Source organism: Otolemur garnettii, unplaced genomic scaffold (genome assembly GCF_000181295.1).
Source record: "Otolemur garnettii isolate 467f Iridium unplaced genomic scaffold, OtoGar3 scaffold00007, whole genome shotgun sequence".
In the NCBI taxonomy this organism is placed as follows: Eukaryota; Metazoa; Chordata; class Mammalia; order Primates; family Galagidae; genus Otolemur; species Otolemur garnettii.
In genome coordinates, this window is record NW_003852402.1 from 2,659,161 (window position 1) to 2,676,669 (window position 17,509).

Below are 17,509 nucleotides of genomic sequence, written 5' to 3' on the forward strand. Positions count from 1 at the left end.
AACACATACACCTGGGCGCAGGTCCCTAACAGTCAGACAGGGACACACAGACACCTGCTCCTGGGCACAGCACCCTAACAGTTCAGACAGGGACGGGAACACATACACCTGGGTGCAGGTCCCTAACAGTTCAGATGGGGACAGGGACACGCACACCTGGGCACAGCACCTTAATAGTTCAGACAGGGAGGGGACATGCACACCTGGACACAGTGTCCTAACAGTTCAGATGGGGACAGGACACCCACACCTGGGCGCAGCACCCTAACAGTTCTGACGGGGATGGGGACACACACACCTGGGCACAGGTCCCTAATAGATCAGACAGGGGATGGAACACACACACCTGGGCACAGGTCCCTAATAGATCAGACAGAGAATGGGACACACACACCTGGGCACAGTGCCCTAACAGGTCATATGGGGATGGAATATGCACAACTGGGTGCAGTGCCCTAACTGTTCACATGGGGACAGGGACACCCACACCTACTTGCAGCACCCTAACAGTTCAGACAGGGATGGGACATGCACACCTGGGTGCAGAACCCTAACACGAGCATCTGGGACGGGTCGCACAGCATGAGGCTTTGTGGAAGTGGGAACAGACTCGCCAGGAAGACATTCTCTGGCCTTAGATATGCTTAGAATGAAGACTTTTGGCAATATCTGAATTTATCACAAAACTATGGCTCTATTCAGGTTGGGTTTTTTTAATCCCATCTGGAGGCAATTTTAGCAACAAGAACATAAAGCTCCTCTTTCCTAACTTAGAGGAGGACTACAGTCTCCGCCCACGTGTCTCAGCTCTGCTGCTAGAGGCCTGCCCACTTCATTGCAAGTCTAAGCCCTCAGCATGTGCTCAGGTCTACCTGCCGACTCCATGTTCTAACCCATCTGTTTACTGTTATCGAAGGTTGACTTTAGTTTTCTATTTCTAATTTTTTGAGTTAAAGGCTTAGTTTATTTTTCAAAATGTCTATAAAAAAGAAAAGCATTTAGACTTTGAATTTGTTTTTAAGCCAGCACTAACCATTACATTTCTTAACAAAATTTTATAATGACAAGATTATTTCCACCTTGATTCTCTTTAATCTAGAAGTGCTATCCAAGTGCTTAATTACTTACTGTTGTTTATATTATTAGCCAGTTTTGAAGGATTATTCTCAGAGAATACAGCCTGTGCCAGGGCTGTTTTTCCAATTTTGAAAACGTATAGCCTAAGTTAGATGATTAATTTTTGTAAATGTTTCATTAATACTTTGAAAGAAGTATCATTCTCTGTGGAAACAATTAAATTCTACCTAGCACTCTTAAATCATTCCTTTTTTGCTGCCAGTCAGATCCACAATACACCTTTTTTTTTCTTTTTTTGAGACAGAGTCTCACTTTATCACCCTCAGTAGAGTGCTATGATGTCACAGCTCACACCCACCTCCAACTCCTGGGCTTAGGTGATTCTCTTGCCTCAGCCTCCCAAGTAGCTGGGACTACCGGCACCTGCCACAACGCCTGGCTATTTTTTTTTTTAATTGCAATTTGGCGGGGGCCGGGTTGAAACCTGACACTCTCGGTATATGGGGCTGATTCCCTACGCACTGAGCCACAGGCGCCGCCCAATCCACCTTATTTTTATCCAGTCAAATGTGCATTAACATCCGTCCTCTGGCTGCTTCCTGTGACTTTTCTGTGTGCTTTACACGGCGCTAACTTCACGTCCAATCAATGCACAGACAACAGAGTGCACAAGGCAGGCAGGCCAGTGGGGCTGTCTTCCCAGGCCAGGCGCTCTGCCCACCCCGCTCGTCCCTGCAGCATGCTGCCCCAGCCACTGAGCGTCCCCACTGCCATGGCAGCCCTGGCACAGACTGGCACCCTTTGCTGCGGCCTGTACCCTTGTCTAGCCAGGCGTGATGAGAACGCTGCGCTGCTGCGAGGCTCACTTTGTGTGACCCTCTCGTCTCTGCCTGCGTGGTCATTTGTATTTTTATGGCTGTTTGCATTCTAGGCACCAGTTCTCTCTCAGCACCTTTAGCACATCACTGGCACCGGGAACAGGTGGCTCTGTGATGGGAATGCCATCCTGTCCTCCCCGCGGCTCCTGCCAGCTGTGCTGAGCCCTGAGGAGAGGCCCCTTGCTCACCTGCCCTTCCCCACCAGCCCAGCCTTCCACGGCAAAACTGACCGTGGGGACAGCACCAGGCCTGGCCTGGGTGAGGCCTCCAAGGCTGCATTCCGCAGGGCCATGAAACCCAGGGTCATCAACCAGACAAGATCTGATGCTGGGCACTGCATACACCTGCAATCCGGCTTTCCTGCTGAGTTACAGGTATCACAGATCCAGCCCGAGGTTCCCAGGCCCAGCACAGCAGGCCGGTGGCTGCCAGGTCCTTCTCCATGTATCTCAAACAGTGATGAACCCTACGAAGAGGCAGGGCCTGGGCCCAGGCAGGATATGGATTCTGCACAGACTGTGCTTCCAGAATGAGGCACTACCCCCACCCCACCACCTTCGTGGGCCTCCAGTGTGGGCAGCCACCATCTTCCTCCTAAGAAGGCCTGTGTGTCATCAATGAGAGGCAGCTGGGCACTGGACATCAAAAGCATTTACGGATCCCAGAAGGCAAGGAAGAGGGGAGACAGTGCCAAGTGGCCCCAGAGAGACACGAGAATTTCCATAGAGGGGAGCTCATTTTACCCCCAGACTACACGGGAGTGTGGCTGAGACAGGGCAGATGGGAGGTGAAGGGATGGCACTGAGGCTGGGGCTCCAGTGGCTGGCAGAGGCCCCGCAGGCCCCACTGCAGAGCCTGGGTAGTGGGTGATGCCTGAGGGGGCTACTAAGCCTGCATTTGGGTAGTGCCCAGCATTGGAGGGAGCACTGCGCCTGCCCTCCCGAGCACCTGTAAGCTCCAAACTCTCAGCCCCCAGTGCCCAGGATAGGAGGGTGTGCTCCAGAAGGCATGGGAGGAGGTCCACAGACCCAAAGGAACCAGACGGTACCCTGACAGTCCCAAAGGCGGAGGGACACGGGACACTGGTGGTGCCCTAGCTCCCACTTGCTGCCCAAGTTTCCCAGAATCCAATTTGGGGAGCACAAGGCCCCACCCACCCTGCCTCTCGCCTTGTTTAACACCAGGAGAACAGAAGCTGTGTGTTTCTTTTGGGAATACCTTGTCCTCAGAAAATGGTTCTGTTCCTATGGAAATGACTTAAAGCAACACATTATTTCCCAAGGGACAAATTATAATGCTGCAAAGACTGAGGGCTTTTCAAGCCATTTTCCACGAATGTTCTATTGCTGGAGACTCATTCTGGGTCTCACCATTCCGCTGCCTTCCATGGATGCAGAATCATTTTCCTAAAATGTCACAATTGCAAACTCAATTCCCCCCTGCTCACCAGGGCTCCTCGGTTCTTTATTTAATTTGTTTTCTCTTCTGATCTCCTTTCCCATTTAACTCCATGCCCTATAATGCATCCTGGTGCCACCCAGCCCGTGGCGCATTGTCAAAGCACTCATTTATACTCAGCTTCCAGGAAAAATCCAGTCGGTGGCTCCTCTGCCAGCCCCTCCTCTCCACATAAGCTGAAAGGGCTTCATGGGCTCCCACAGTTCATGCCATACCCCAGGCCCCACCTCCCACACCCTGTACCCTGCTTCCCGCTCCCCAGCTGCTGGACTGCCTGGGTCTTCTGTCCTCCCTCAATCTCACATCAAGAGAGTAGGGCCCTCAGGAGGCCGACACAGCACACCCTCTAATTACAGCAGGGCATGTCTCCAGCCAAACAGGACATGGTGCCCCTCACGCTGAGCGTGATGAAACTCAGTGGCTGGGGAATGGCAGCTGCCTTGTTATCTGCACCTCCCAAGGCTGCCATGAATTCTGGCACTTTGGGCCAAGTCCGCCCCTGCTTGCGTCCCCTGGACTGGATGCCACTATCACATGATGGTGGGAGAGGGCTCCTGCTGACCCAACACCACCCCCTCCCTACCTGCCTCCCACAGCCCAGCTCATGTACCCAGCCTCCAGTGGCCATCCTGTCCCTATCTTCTTTCTGCCCTCCTCCCCAGGACCACGGCCCTACTTTAGTACCCAGGACACATGTGACAATTTATTGCACATCACTGTCAAGAAACCCCACCTGTGATGCCTGCATACTCCAAGGTCAGTGTGCCTGAGTTGCCTGGTGGGAAGGGGACTATTGTGGCACTGCCCCTACCTGGGAGCAAATGGGGGCAGAGTCCCTCACTGAAGGTCACGCGTGCCCTTATTGATCTCACGCAGCAGAACGTAAGTACCACATGGTGTGGCTTCCAAGACTCACGTCACCTCAAGTCCTCTCTGACCGACCTTCCCACCCAGGAGGGCAGCACTGTCTTCCTGGGCCTCCAGGGACACTGAGTCCTCAACCGGAGAGTCCGAGACACAGAACTATCTGAGATGCCCAGCTGGCTGGGGGCCCGACTATTGGGGTGGCCAGCCGCCTGCTTCTAGGACAGGTTCTCCACTGGCCTTGGTCCCACAAGGAGTCTCCACATATAGCAGGGGGCTAGGCCCCTGCCTGTGGACAGTCGGTGTCCACCTGGGAGCTGGACCCCCAACCCTCCAGACAAGCAGCCAGGCCAGTGCAGACTTGGGCAGCACCTCTCCCCTGTACATCCCCACAGGCTGAGACACTATGGGAGGATGATGCAGGCACGTGGGAAGACTGGGTCCTCACCGGTGCCTCAGGGGGTCATGGCCTCTCATGGTACCACCAAATCCCCCAGAGGAAAGTGGCGAGTGGGCCAAATGGGTCAGAAGAGCCCCAGGGCCAGCAGCTTCCCAGGGGCCCGTGGAGTTGCCAGGCCAGGTGATCTTTGCCATTTACAGACCATGTGCTGGAGGCTGGAAGATGTGAGGCAGGAGGGGCAGCTGACTCCGACCCCGACGCAGCACTGATGCTCCCATGGGGCAAAACCCAGCCACGCTGACAAAAGGCAAGAACTGAAGTACGAAGACTGGCCCTATCCCCGTCCACCTGTGACCACCAACGCTTGGGGCAGGCTGGGGCCATCAGCTAGGCCAGGCCCCGTTGGTGACTTCTGGGGCTGAGATGAAGCTGCAGGCAGACAGGCCCCCACAGCCCTCAGAGGGGAGTGGGCATCCTCGGAGCCCTCTGGCAAGCACAGAGCTGAGAACTGAGAGGCCAGCAGGCTGCCTGGAGCCACTGCCCTACAGACAGGGGACCACAGGGCCTTCTGCATGTCCCTTCCTCAGAGAGATGAGGGCCTCACGGGGGCCTAGTAGAGGAAGTGACTGACCCTGGTCGTGCGAGTGAGGCCTACTCTGTGTGAACACCTCCCTCCTGGTACAGAATCACACTTGGTTCTTTTGGAAAGGCATTTACTTACTTGAAAATCTCTTTCTTCTAGTATTTCTTTCCTCCATCTCATGAGAAAAGCAGCACAAACGTACAAGTGGAAATGAGAAAAGCCCTCGGGTTCAGACTAAAAGAGAAAAAATAACCAAGAGAGAAATGTTAATACACCGTGTCACTGACGTGACCACAGTTACCTGTGAGAGTCGGGCTCTGCCCAGCTGGGGGTGGAAAACCAGAGCATGTGTTGACTTACTCACTTTTACCTAATGCCTTAATTTCAAACCCTCATCCTATTAAAGTAAACACCATTTTCTCTTTAAGTCCCAGCAGCCTGATAAATAGGACACCAAGAGCAGCCCAGAAAGCGGGAGCTCATTTTTCTCTTGCACAGATAGTGGCCAATAATAAAAAAAGACAAACCCAACAAGCACAAATTCTATACCAGGCACAGAATCCACTCCTCGAAATAACCATATGAGGGAGGTACTCTCCCACGTCACGGAGGAGGAATCAGCCCGAGAAGCCGGGCAACTCCTGGGTGAGCCGGGTGAACGACAGGGCAGGTGCAGGGCCCAGATCCGTACAGAGCTCTCAGTCCTCCCAGGGAACACCAGGGAAATGGTGCTGGGAGGAAGGCCTGCCTGGAGAGCCAAACAGGGTGTGGTTCACCCTAAGTCAACAGCCCTCTCTGTCCTCAGATGTGCCCTTTACTACTCACTCCTGCTGGTTGTTGAAGCTCAGGCCCTCTGTCACCGGCCCTCGGGGCTCACATGCCTAGGGGGCAGGGGCTACTACATCAGTGCACACACCGCCAACTGCAGACACAGGGTCCCGAAACTCCAGCTCTCAGGGCGCTGCCCTCATAACTACCTTGTCTGTGTGATGGCCATGTGACCATTCTTCGGTTTATCACGTAAATAAATAAATCTATGATGCACAGGTGGTGACATGCCATGGGAAAGTAAGGCAAGGAAGGGGGGCTGCAAACAGCAGTCGTGTTCATGTGTCTGGGCTGCATGTCAACACGATGGTCGGTCACCTAAGAAACAGCCCTAGGAGCTGACCGCTGGACTGGCCAGGTGGAAGTCACTGCGCAGGCAAGAGGCTGATGGGAGGTGTGTTGGAAGGAGAGGGTAACCGCAGGTGGACGGGAGCTGCTGCTCCCTGCCCCTCACTTCGTGGCTCTGTCTGGAGCTGCCCCTGAAGACACAGCTGGTGAGGGGAGGAGGAAGGCGCCTCAGCCACCACCTCCTGCTCTCAGCCTCTCCCTCCAGACCTTCCCTGTAGATAGTCTGCAGCAGGTTAGAGAAGTTCTCTCGAGTCCTCATTTTCTGGAGTTCTTGTCATGAATGGCTACAGAATTGAATCAGAGGCTGTCCGTGCATCAGCTGCTGTGAGAGATTGCCCTCTAATCTGGCAATATCGTGAACTCAAGAGCGTCATAATATGCCCACCTTGCATTCTCAGAATACACTCAATGTGGTCCTAATGTGTCACAGTTTTTAATCGGGGCTAGACCCTGTTTGCTAACACTTCGTGGAGAATTTCTGCACTCACATTTTTAAGACTGCCCTCCAACTTTCCTTCTTGAACCGTCCCCGTCTGGCATCTTCCTCTCCTTCTGTTCTCAGGAAGAGACTATACAAGACTGGGACTCGTCTCCTTCAAATGTTCTCCCGGCAGCCCCTGTGAAAGGGACGGGCCTCAGATTTTGTTTGTGCTCCTGATTTAATTTCTACACAGTTAAAAAACAATCCAGACATTCTAACGTTTTTGTGAAATTTTATTTTTCTAAAAATTTAAAATTTTCGCCTGAGTTTCCAAACTTGTTCATGTTTCATTAATTTCTGCTGTTATCTTATTTCCTTTCTTCTTTCTCTTGTGATATTTTTTTATTGTAGACATTTTGTAACATACAAGTAGAGTCACTTCTGCTTATTTTTAACTACTTAGTTCTTTTTCTAACTTGAGGTGATTAGCTTATTAATGTCTAGCTTTTCTTCACTGCTAACATAAGTACTTAAGGCTATAAACCTCCATCTATAAATCCCACATTATCTGTGTTCCACAGTTTTAATGAATCTTTATTATCCTTAAGTTATACAACTGTTTCTTCTTTTCTGATTTCCTTGCCTGAATGATGGCTTACTTATCAGTAAGTTTTCTAAAAATCTATAAACACATGTGGTTCATATTTTTTTTCTTCTTAGCTATTCTTAGTAATTGGTTTGTAAATTAATTGCATTATAAGAGAATGTGATTTACATGATGCCAATTGCCTTAAGTTTGCTTAGATTGCTTTTTGGAGTAGAACAAGATCAATTTTCACAGAATTCCCAGGAGGCAGAGACTGTTAGAACCAAACCCTGGGGCCAGAGAGCCTATGTTTAGGTCCTGACTCTCTGGTCACTGTGTGACTGTGACAAGGGACACAGCTTCTCTGTGCCTTAGTTTCCTCATTTGTAAAATCAATAAAGAAAGATCAAATAAATTAAGCAATGCAAAGCACTTAGAATAGGGCTTAGAACAAGGTAAGTAATATATCAATGCCTACTATATTAGGGACATGTTACAAGAGCATATTTTCTGGAGTTCTTGGAAAAAGTGTTCTATAGATGTACATTGAATGAAGTAATTCAATAGTGTTCAAATCTCTTATAAATTCTTATTGGTTGATTAATCTATCATTAACTGAGAAGTATGTTAAAGATTCCCAGTATGATAGTGGATTTATATTTCTCCTTGTAGTTCTACTAACCTTTGTTTTATATATTTTATATATATATAATAACTATGTTATTACAAGCATACAGATTCAAAATTGTTTTATTTTCCTGGTAAATTGAACAATGTCTCTATATGATACCTTCTTTATTTCCAGCAATACTTTTATTCTAAAGACTTTGATGTGAGGACCTAGAATCCAATATGGCGATAAGTACATATTACTTTTGTGGGATAATTCATTTATTTTAAACAGCTTTACTGAGCTCTAACTGACATACGATAAATGTCACATAGTTAAACACGTGATCAGTTTTGAAACATGCACACACCTGTAAAAACGCCTCCACCACCAAGGCAGTGAGCAAGTCTACACTGCCCTGTGAAAACGCCTCCACCCCCGAGGCAGTGAGCACGTCTACACTGCCCTGTGAAAACGCCTCCACCCCCGAGGCAGTGAGCACGTCTACTCTGCCCTGTGAAAACGCCTCCACCCCCGAGGCAGTGAGCACGTCTACACTGCCCTGTGAAAACGCCTCCACCCCCGAGGCAGTGAGCACGTCTACACTGCCCTGAAGCCTCCTTGAGCTCCCTCACAGCCTCCCTCAGCCTCCTGGTCCCCCGGCCTCATGACCTACTTCCATCACGGAGCAGTGGTTTACATGTCCCGTGCTGTGAAGCAGGTGCAGTCCTACAGCAGTCCTTTCTTCGTCTCGCTTCCTTTGCTGGGGGTATTACTTTGAGGTTCACCCACCGCACCACATGTGCCAACAGTTCACTCCCCACCAGCACTGCGCAGTGCCCATCACATGGATGTGCTTGTTTATTCTCACGTCTGTCAAGAGACAGAGTTGTTTCCAGTTTTTGGCTATTACACACAGTTGCTATGACAATTTGTGTACAAGTCTTTGTGTGAACATATGATTTCATTTGTTTGGATAAATACTGAGGAGTAGAAGAGCTGGATCAGATGGTAGAAGTATGTTTAACTTGCGAGGAGACTGTCAAACTGTCTTCCAAAGCGGTTGCACCGTTTTACTTCCCCACCAGCATCACAGCCAAACCTGGCGTGGTCACTCTTTTAACGTCTGCCATTCTAACAGACATGCAGTTGCTTCTCATGATAGTTTCAACTTACAGATTTACATTTTTCTAACGACTGGTGACTTTGAATATCTTTTCATGTGCTTATTTTACATTCTAGGACAAAGTGTTTATTTTTTAACAGTTGTTTGTTTTTTGTTATTGAGTTTTGATAATTATTTTCTATATTTTGTGGACATAGATCTTAGATACGTGCTTTGAAAAGACTTTCTTCTAATCTATACTTCTCTTTTCATTCTCTCAATGTTGACTTCTGAAGACCATAGCATTTAAATTTTGATGAAGTCCAATATGCTAGTTTATTCTGGTACAGATCACGTTTTTGGTGTCATATCTAAGACGTCTTTGCCTAGCTCAAGTATGAAGGCTCTTCCACAAGTCTCATACTCGGGTCTATGACCCATTTTGAGCTCATCTGTGAACGTGCCATCAAGTACGGCCTGAAGTTCGTTTTCAGCACACGGATCCTCTACTGTTGGGGCAGCGTGTTGAAAAGACTATCTTTTCCCCACTGAGTTAAAAATCAGGAATGGCTAGTCCTCCACTAGCATTCTTCTTTTTCTAAGCTGTTTTAGCTAATTTAAGTCTTTTGCATTTTCATGTAAATTTTAGAACCAGTTTGTTAATTTCTACAAAAAACCTTGCTGGGATTTTTAATTGGAATCACACTGTATCTATACCGTGTTTCCCTGAAAATAAGACTGTCTTATATTTATTTTTTCTCAAGAAGACATACTAGGGCTTATTTTTAGGGGATGTCTTCCTCTCTGCGCTGAAATGCATGGTCCCATCACTAGGTCTTATTACTGGGGTAGGGCTTATATTTCACAAATGCATAGAAATCCTGCTAGGGCTTATTTTTGGGGTAGGTCTTATTTTCCGGGAAACACAGTAGATCGGTTTGAGAGGACTGGCATCTGGACAACAGAGTCCTCTGACTTACGACCGTGGCACAGCTTTTATTTAGGTCTTCTTTATTTTCACCAATGTTTTATGGTTTTTAGAGTACAGATCTGTTACATCTTTTGATAGATTTTCTCTAACGAGTTCACATTTTAAATATTAAGAACAGTGTCTTCAAAATTTTAATTTCTGATTGTCTGTTGCTAGTTGTTGGGTTATAACATGCCTGCTGTATTCTTTCCAACCTTTATTTTTTTATTCTGAAGAGTTTAGTGCCTGCTGACTGTGATTCCTGATAAATTTAGGTTAATTCAAATCCTCTCATGTTGAAGTATCTACTTATTTTACTTTGTCTGTTATTTTCTTTCTCGCCGACACATGGACTGACTGGCCTTCCCCTCATTCTAATTTCCAGCCCCATTAATCTCGAAGCTACTGAACTGTTCCACTACTTTACTCTGAACCCTACAAATTGTAACATGCATAATTCATGGTCTAAAATGAATCATTACCTTTATGCTCCTCCCAAACAATACAAAAAATTAGGACTATTTTACTTCTTGTTATTTTTTTCTAGAGATTCCAGTCTTCCTCTCCTTCGCCTCCCTTCGTGTACTTCCCATCTCTTTGTCTCTCTGGGAGAAGTACTTTCCTCATATCATTCTTCTGGTCCGTTCACCAACTCTTTAACGGTGTCCTAATTAGTTTCACCATCTAGTTTATTTGAACTTGACCCTGGCTGTCTTTCAGAGCTGCTTGTAAACTGTAACGTCCTTCTCTTTCTTCATTCAATGCCTTCCTTGTTATCATCTAAACTCCGTGAAGCTCACTGTGCAGCAGCTTCTGGACACTCTGCAGACTGTCGCACTCTTGCAGTGTGCTCCCCGCTGGCTCTTGCTCCCAGTGGCTCTTGCTCCCGGTGGCTTGCTTCCGCACACTTTAGAGACCTCCCTCCTTCTGGAGCTAATGTTGCTAGGAATGTTTATTGGTTAAAACTCCTTAAATCTTGTATCAAAAACGATTTTCTTTGTGGAAAAGAATGTGCATTTGCTTCTGGTGGAGCTGGAGGGCACTGTTATTCCCATGGTACTTTAAATAAAATGTTCATCTTGCAATTTTTCAGGCCAAACAAATGTCAATTAGGGCTCCACACCCATGTGAAGGCAGGACAGTGGTTAGAAATTCGGCGGGGGTGGTGCTGCCTTCCCTTTTCCTTTACCCTGCACAGGCCAGGCCAAGACAGCAACCCCAGCACCTGATTAGTCTCAGATTTCTCCCAGGCTTTGCCTCTTCCCCTGGCTCACTCACATCAGCTGGCCAACGCCTCTGAAAACACCAGCTCTGACGCTGCTCACTTACCTCTCTGGATTTATATTTTCTCAAGATTTCTGGTCTCCAATGGTCTTTCTCCCTTTGTGGTTATGTTTTTTAGAATATACACCAAAACCTTTGGTGTATCCACCAGCCCTACTATTTTTCTTTAAACTAACTCATTTTTTAAAAACCTTAAGTAAATTACTACTGTGGCTTTGTAGTCTAGGTCTGCTGTGCCAGTGAGTTCTAGTATGCATTAAAGGACACATAACCATCAAAATGTTAAATGTTTGTGTTGGAACTAAAATAATCTGACTATTGGAACTTAATGGAACGCAGCTGAGGCCTTCACTGCAGGGACTCCGCACTTCTCAGCCTACACTCTGTCCACGCCAGCTCCTTCCCCCTGTAAGGAGGATGCCCTTTCTGTCTGTCTTTTTACTCTGAGACAGGGTCTTACTCTGCTGCCCAGGCTAATATGCAATGTCATCATCACAGCTTACTGACACGTCAACTCCTGGGCTCAAATGATCCTCCTGCCTCACCCTCCTGAGCAGCTGAAACTAAGAGGCATAACTAAATTTCTTACTTTTTTATAAAGATAGGGTCTCGTCTCACTATGTTGCCCGGGCTGGTCTCAAACTCCTGGCCTCCAATGATCCTCTTTCTTCAGCCTCCACAGGGGTCCTCAAACTTTTTAAACAGGGGGCCAGTTTACGGTCTCTCAGATGGACTATGGGCCGCAGGATGAGTTGGCTGCTAAGCAGGACAGGCAGCGGCAGCAAAAACACCTGGCAGGCCAAATAAATGTCCTAGGCGGGCTGCATGTGGCCAGTTTGAGGACGCCTGTGCTAGGATTACTGGTGTGAGCCGCCTGGCCTGGCAGTGATGCCCTTTCTAATTCAGCCAGCTCTTGTCATGTCACTCTTTTATTTTAAAATGCCCAATACCTTTAGGATATAGTAGAAACTCCTTCATGTGAGACAGAACACACCTGACCTCTGATCCTCACCCATCTCCCACCTGATGTTCGCACCCTCTCACAGCCCCTGACCTGCCAGGCTGGTATCTGCCTCAGCCTGCCTTTGCGATGTGCCCAGGGCAGGGCCACTCCTGACCCTGTACCAGGCAACTCATTCCCTCTTCAGGGTCTTCACCTTTCTCCCAAGCAGCAGGCTGTCCCTGTCCCTTCTTCCAAGGAGTCTGGCTGTGCCTCTGATACAGCACTTGCCACACTGTCACCATGAATGGTCACATGTCCTTTCTCCCTCTGGCCTGGCAGCCTCTGCCCCCACTTCTCTGTAATCCCTGATCATGCCCAATAGCAGGAGTAGAGGCTGAATGCAGTGACACAGCCGAATCCACTGATTCAGGTCCCCTGCAGGAGCCGGGAGAAAGGGACAGGCTGAATTAGTGGACTACATCTTAAGAAACACAACTTGAACAACAAAACAACTTCCGATCTTCAGGGCCTTGAGGGAACTGCAGTAGGAATGCATGATTGGTAATTAGCACTGCACAAAGTAAAAGAGAGGTCTGAAGGAGCACTTAGGATGTTCTAGAAGGATGGGTTCTCTCAGGAATCCTGTTTACACTCTTAATTTGCTTAACAGCCTTTTATTTAACCAGGGAGTGCAAAGTACAGCTGGGCGCCCTCCTGCCCACTCTCACTGCACATCCATGAGGTGGACTGTAAATTCTGCCTCCCACGAGGTCTCCACCCAACGGCAGAACACAGCCTAGGGCACACTTGCAGGAAAACACAGCATTAGGGGAAAAGACCATTTTATGATTTCATTTAAGTGGATTATTTATCTTCCATGACTTGGTAAATTATATTAAATAGTAACATGATAAATAAAAATTCATATCATAAATGGAAAATGGGCTTCTGCCTTAATGAAGCTTAACCCAGACAATAGATATCATTGCTGAGCGCTGAGCGTATAAACAGGGAGGCCGCAACCAAGTGGCACAAGCCAGGCCACTGCCACACCCTGACCGCCCCACAGCCAGTCACCCGCAAGACGTGAGCCCTCCCCTTCTTTTTCTAGCAGAAATCCCAAGAGACTAGATCAAGAAAACACACCATCACGTGTGTAGAAATTATGGATGGGGGCTGTGAGGTGCTACCTTAAGAAACGAGGGTTACCATGCCATTTCTGGGCATTAGCAGGGGAAGGACAGCTTCTTCCACCTGGAGGGGAGCGAGTCCAGCAATGACCCCTGCTCCACCCCCAGACACTGCCCTCAGCTAAAATCCTTCTAGGACTGTCAGAAAGAAGGACGACAAACCACACAGTGGCCTCAGGGGATTACCCGACTCATCCTCCCACTTGGGCAAGTGACCCCTGCACACTGACCCCAGTGCTGGGCCTGTTCCTGCTTGTGCCACCCGTACCCACAGTACTGGAGAAAACCCCCCGAACACAATCAAACCCTGGCACCTGCTGGCTTCAGAAACCGAGAACATCCAACCTGCAAGACCTTGGCCAAGCCCCTCCTTCCCCCCAGGACCCTGGCCACCTCACCTTACAGGCCAGGACTGAGCCAGCAGAAGACTCCTGCAGACTCCCGCAGGCTGGGAACCAGCAGTGCTCTGGATCTCTCCAGAGAGAGATGGAAGAGATGGAAGGACATCCCTGGTAGAATGGGGTCACATTAGCCTCTAGAGGCCCAGCATCCACCAGTGCAAGCAGCACACCCCTCCAAGCCTGCCCCCCGACTCCTCTCTTGGGGGGAAGGCCCCTGTAACCTCCCTGCACTGCAGGTCTCAGAGGAGACACTCAGGTCACCTAACTTGAGAGTCGGTTCTCTAAGATTCTGATGAGTGATGAATATGTTTGTGATTAATACAACAGGAGAGAACATTTTGGCAAACTTTATTTCAGATCGCCCTCTCCTAGTTATTACTTAAGGTAAAGAGTGGCTGACAACAGTCTGCTGGGCTGACTGAACCACGCTGCCCAAGTACTCCCACAAGGGCCTTGCAAACTGGGTAGGTTTTCCAGCCTTTGAAAGGAAGGCAGACGGAGTTCCTCAGAGCAAATCCTGGCAGGATCCCAGAGGAGCCCAAGGCTGAGTTAGCTGAGTTAGTCTCTTCCTCAACCAAAGACTAAGGGACACCTCTGTGGCCCTCCATGGGGGAGAGGAGCTCTGCTCGGACAAGGCTCCAGAATTCAGAAAGAGAAGGTGGGGCGCACCTCACCCCCCTCCTCTGCTCACCCCTTGCTGTCTAAGCCTGTGCCATTGGCCTTGGAGGCTAGCTGTGGGGTTTCTGCCCTCGTGCTGATCACGGTGTGAACAGAGCCTTCAACTGCAATCCCACCCCATCTGCCAGTGTCTGCCCACTCCAGCCCCCTCCTTACAGGAGGGCCCAGCTAGAGCTCAGGCTGCAGCTGTCAGCCAAAGCTACACGACTCCCTGGGGTCTGTGGTGATGGGTGACAGGTAGGACTCCCCAGGGCCCAGGCTGCCCTACCCACTATGAGGCAGAATGCACACACAGGGAAGAGCAGGGCTTCTGCTGCGCGGTGCCCGGGAAAGGGTCCAGTTCCTGCAAGGTGGCCCCACAGTGCACATGCTGCCCAGTAACAGCAGCCTCAGGGTGACAGCACAGTCATGGGTTAGGTCAGGGTTGTGTCTGGACATGTTCCATGCTGCCCTGTCACCCCTCCCAAAACCAAATTTTACCCCTGGGAAACGGGAGGACTCTGGGGACAGGGGACTCTGTAGATGAAGGAGAGACATTGTTTCTACAACCAGTACCACTTTTAAACCGCCGATCTCTCTAGGAAGGAAAGATGCTCGTGAGAGCCTAGGTGCACCTGGAAAGGACCACAGGCAAGTCCTGATCCCATTCCAACCGGGTCAGACAACTGAAATCTCCCAGGCCTGTTTTATTGTGTCTAACAAACCAGCCAACACCCCGCAAAGGTTGCCCCAAACAGAAGGAGCACAGTATTACAGGCCCACTTCACTTCTGGGGGACCTGAGCCTTAGTACCCTCCCACGCCAGGCAGAGATGAGGGGACTTTCAGACAGTTAGTGCTGAAGGCAGAGAGCAGTCTGTGGGCACGGGCGCCCACCTCTGCAGAACTGTTCCCAGGGGTGGGGAGAGAGAGGAACTCAAGAACACATCGCAGCGAATGTGCACGAGAGACCTGCAGAGATGATGGGGAGTTCTCTGAAAGACAACATGGCAACTAACTGGCCAGAGAAACACACCAGGTTAATGTACAGAAAGAGTCTAGATTGAGAAGATGCCAATTATTTTCCATTTCAATTTATAAATTCAATGTATTTCTAATGAAAACTCCCTATCCTCTATCTAGAAGTTTGGGGTACTATGAACCTTGTTCCAGAGTTGATACAAAGAGCCTAGAACAGCAAGACAAGCCCAAAGCCAAGGTGAAGAGTGTCAGAGGTCAGACATGTGAGGCGAACGGGACCACGTGGCCTGGGCCCAGGAGACTGGCCAGGAGAACACAGACACAGGCGCAGGGTGGGGGCATCTCCGGCAGATGCAGTGGTGCAGGGCAGTGGGAGGATGGGCTATCACCAACAGCACAGAGAAAACAACTGGCTGCTCGTGTGGAAAGAAGAACCCAGGGTCCACACTGCACCAAAGCCAAGCTCAAGGGGGATTAGAAAGCAACTGCTAACAGCAAAACCTCAGGGCACAAAACACACCCCTTAAAAACTGATGACGCTGTTGACACAAAAATATAAAACTTCTATATAACAAAATGCACTATAATTAAGGTGTCTTAATCACAAACTTGAAAAAGATATCCAATGAGTATGTGACTGACAAAGGACTAGAATCGGGAACATATGTGGGGAGCCAACAGGTGTACAAACCTCTGTACTATATGGCAAAGTCCTCCTAAGAATCAATTAGAAAAATACAAACCGCCTGCTAAGAAGAGAGGCCAAGGGCAGGGCCAGGCTTGAGTGGGCCATAGAAACAGGGCAGCTGCTCAGCCTCACCCAGGATCAAGGGACAGGCAGGGCCAAGTGAGGAAAAGCAGATGTCCGTTCTTACTTTTCAGACGGCAAAAGCTAACAGTCTGAAGAATACAAAGTTCAGCATAGCGGGTGGGTAAAGGAGACCCCACATGCTGCTGGGGTGGCAGGAGAAGCGACTGCTATGGGGAGCAATGTGGTAGAATTCAGATTTTGTATCCTGTAACCCTGAGATTTCTTTTTTTTAAATAATTTTTAGAGTTGTTACTTTTGATTATACTGAGAATTTCATAATGGTGAAATTTTACTGTCAAGACACCAGAATAGCCAAGAGACACATTCAGTGTAAACACGTTAATCCAATTTCCTTTTAAAAGACTGTTCATAAATCCTAATAACACATTTTCTGTAAGTTTTGGTGGGTTTTGTGGGTCTTCTCCACTTCATTGCGGGTATAAATGCCAAATAGAAATTGTCTATACTAAAGGTGTAAAGTTTGACGCTGTGGTGCACTCATGACATTGTGAAATGATCACCACAATCAACTGATTAAAATAGCCATCAGCTCCCAGGGACCGCTTTTCCTGTGATGAGTACACAACTTCTGTCCTCTTAGGGAGTTTCAAGTACACAATATTGTCAACTATGATGCTGTGCTGAACATTAGGCCTTGGAAATGTACTCATGCCGTGTAACAGAATGTTGTACCCTTTGACCAGTGTGTCCCCATTCCCCACCCCCGAGGCAGATTCTACAGCGAGGCGAGCCCGTGTATAAGTGAGACCGTGTGTAGGCAAGCCCACGGCTAGGCGAGCCCACGGTTAGGCGAACCCACGGTTAGGCGAACCTCTGTCTACGTGAGCCCATGTCTAGGCGAGCCCCCATTTAGGCAAGCCCCCATCTAGGTGAGCCCCCGTCTAGGTGAGCCCCCGTCTAGGTGAACCCCAGTCTAGGTGAGCCCATGTCTAGGCAAACCCCCGTCTAGGTGAACCCCAGTCTAGGCGAGCCCCCGTCTAGGTGAGCCCCCATCTAGGCGAGCCCCCATCTAGGTGAGTCCACGTCTAGGCGAGCCCTGGTCTAGGTGAGTCCACATCTAGGTGAGCCCACGTCTAGGCGAGCCCCCGTCTAGG

The 17,509-nt window shown here is 49.0% G+C and overlaps 1 protein-coding gene across 3 annotated transcripts in view; it reads right to left on the reverse strand.

Annotated features, from left to right (window-relative positions):
- The window catches only part of TBC1D22A (TBC1 domain family member 22A), a 293,372-nt gene that overhangs the window by 34,028 nt on the left and 241,835 nt on the right, over positions 1–17,509 (reverse strand). For all 3 annotated transcript variants that reach the window (XM_003783102.3, XM_023509293.1, XM_023509292.1), the window contains exon 12: positions 5,399–5,494. In XM_003783102.3, coding sequence (XP_003783150.1) covers positions 5,399–5,494 — 96 coding nt within the window. The remainder of the gene's footprint in view (positions 1–5,398; positions 5,495–17,509) is intronic.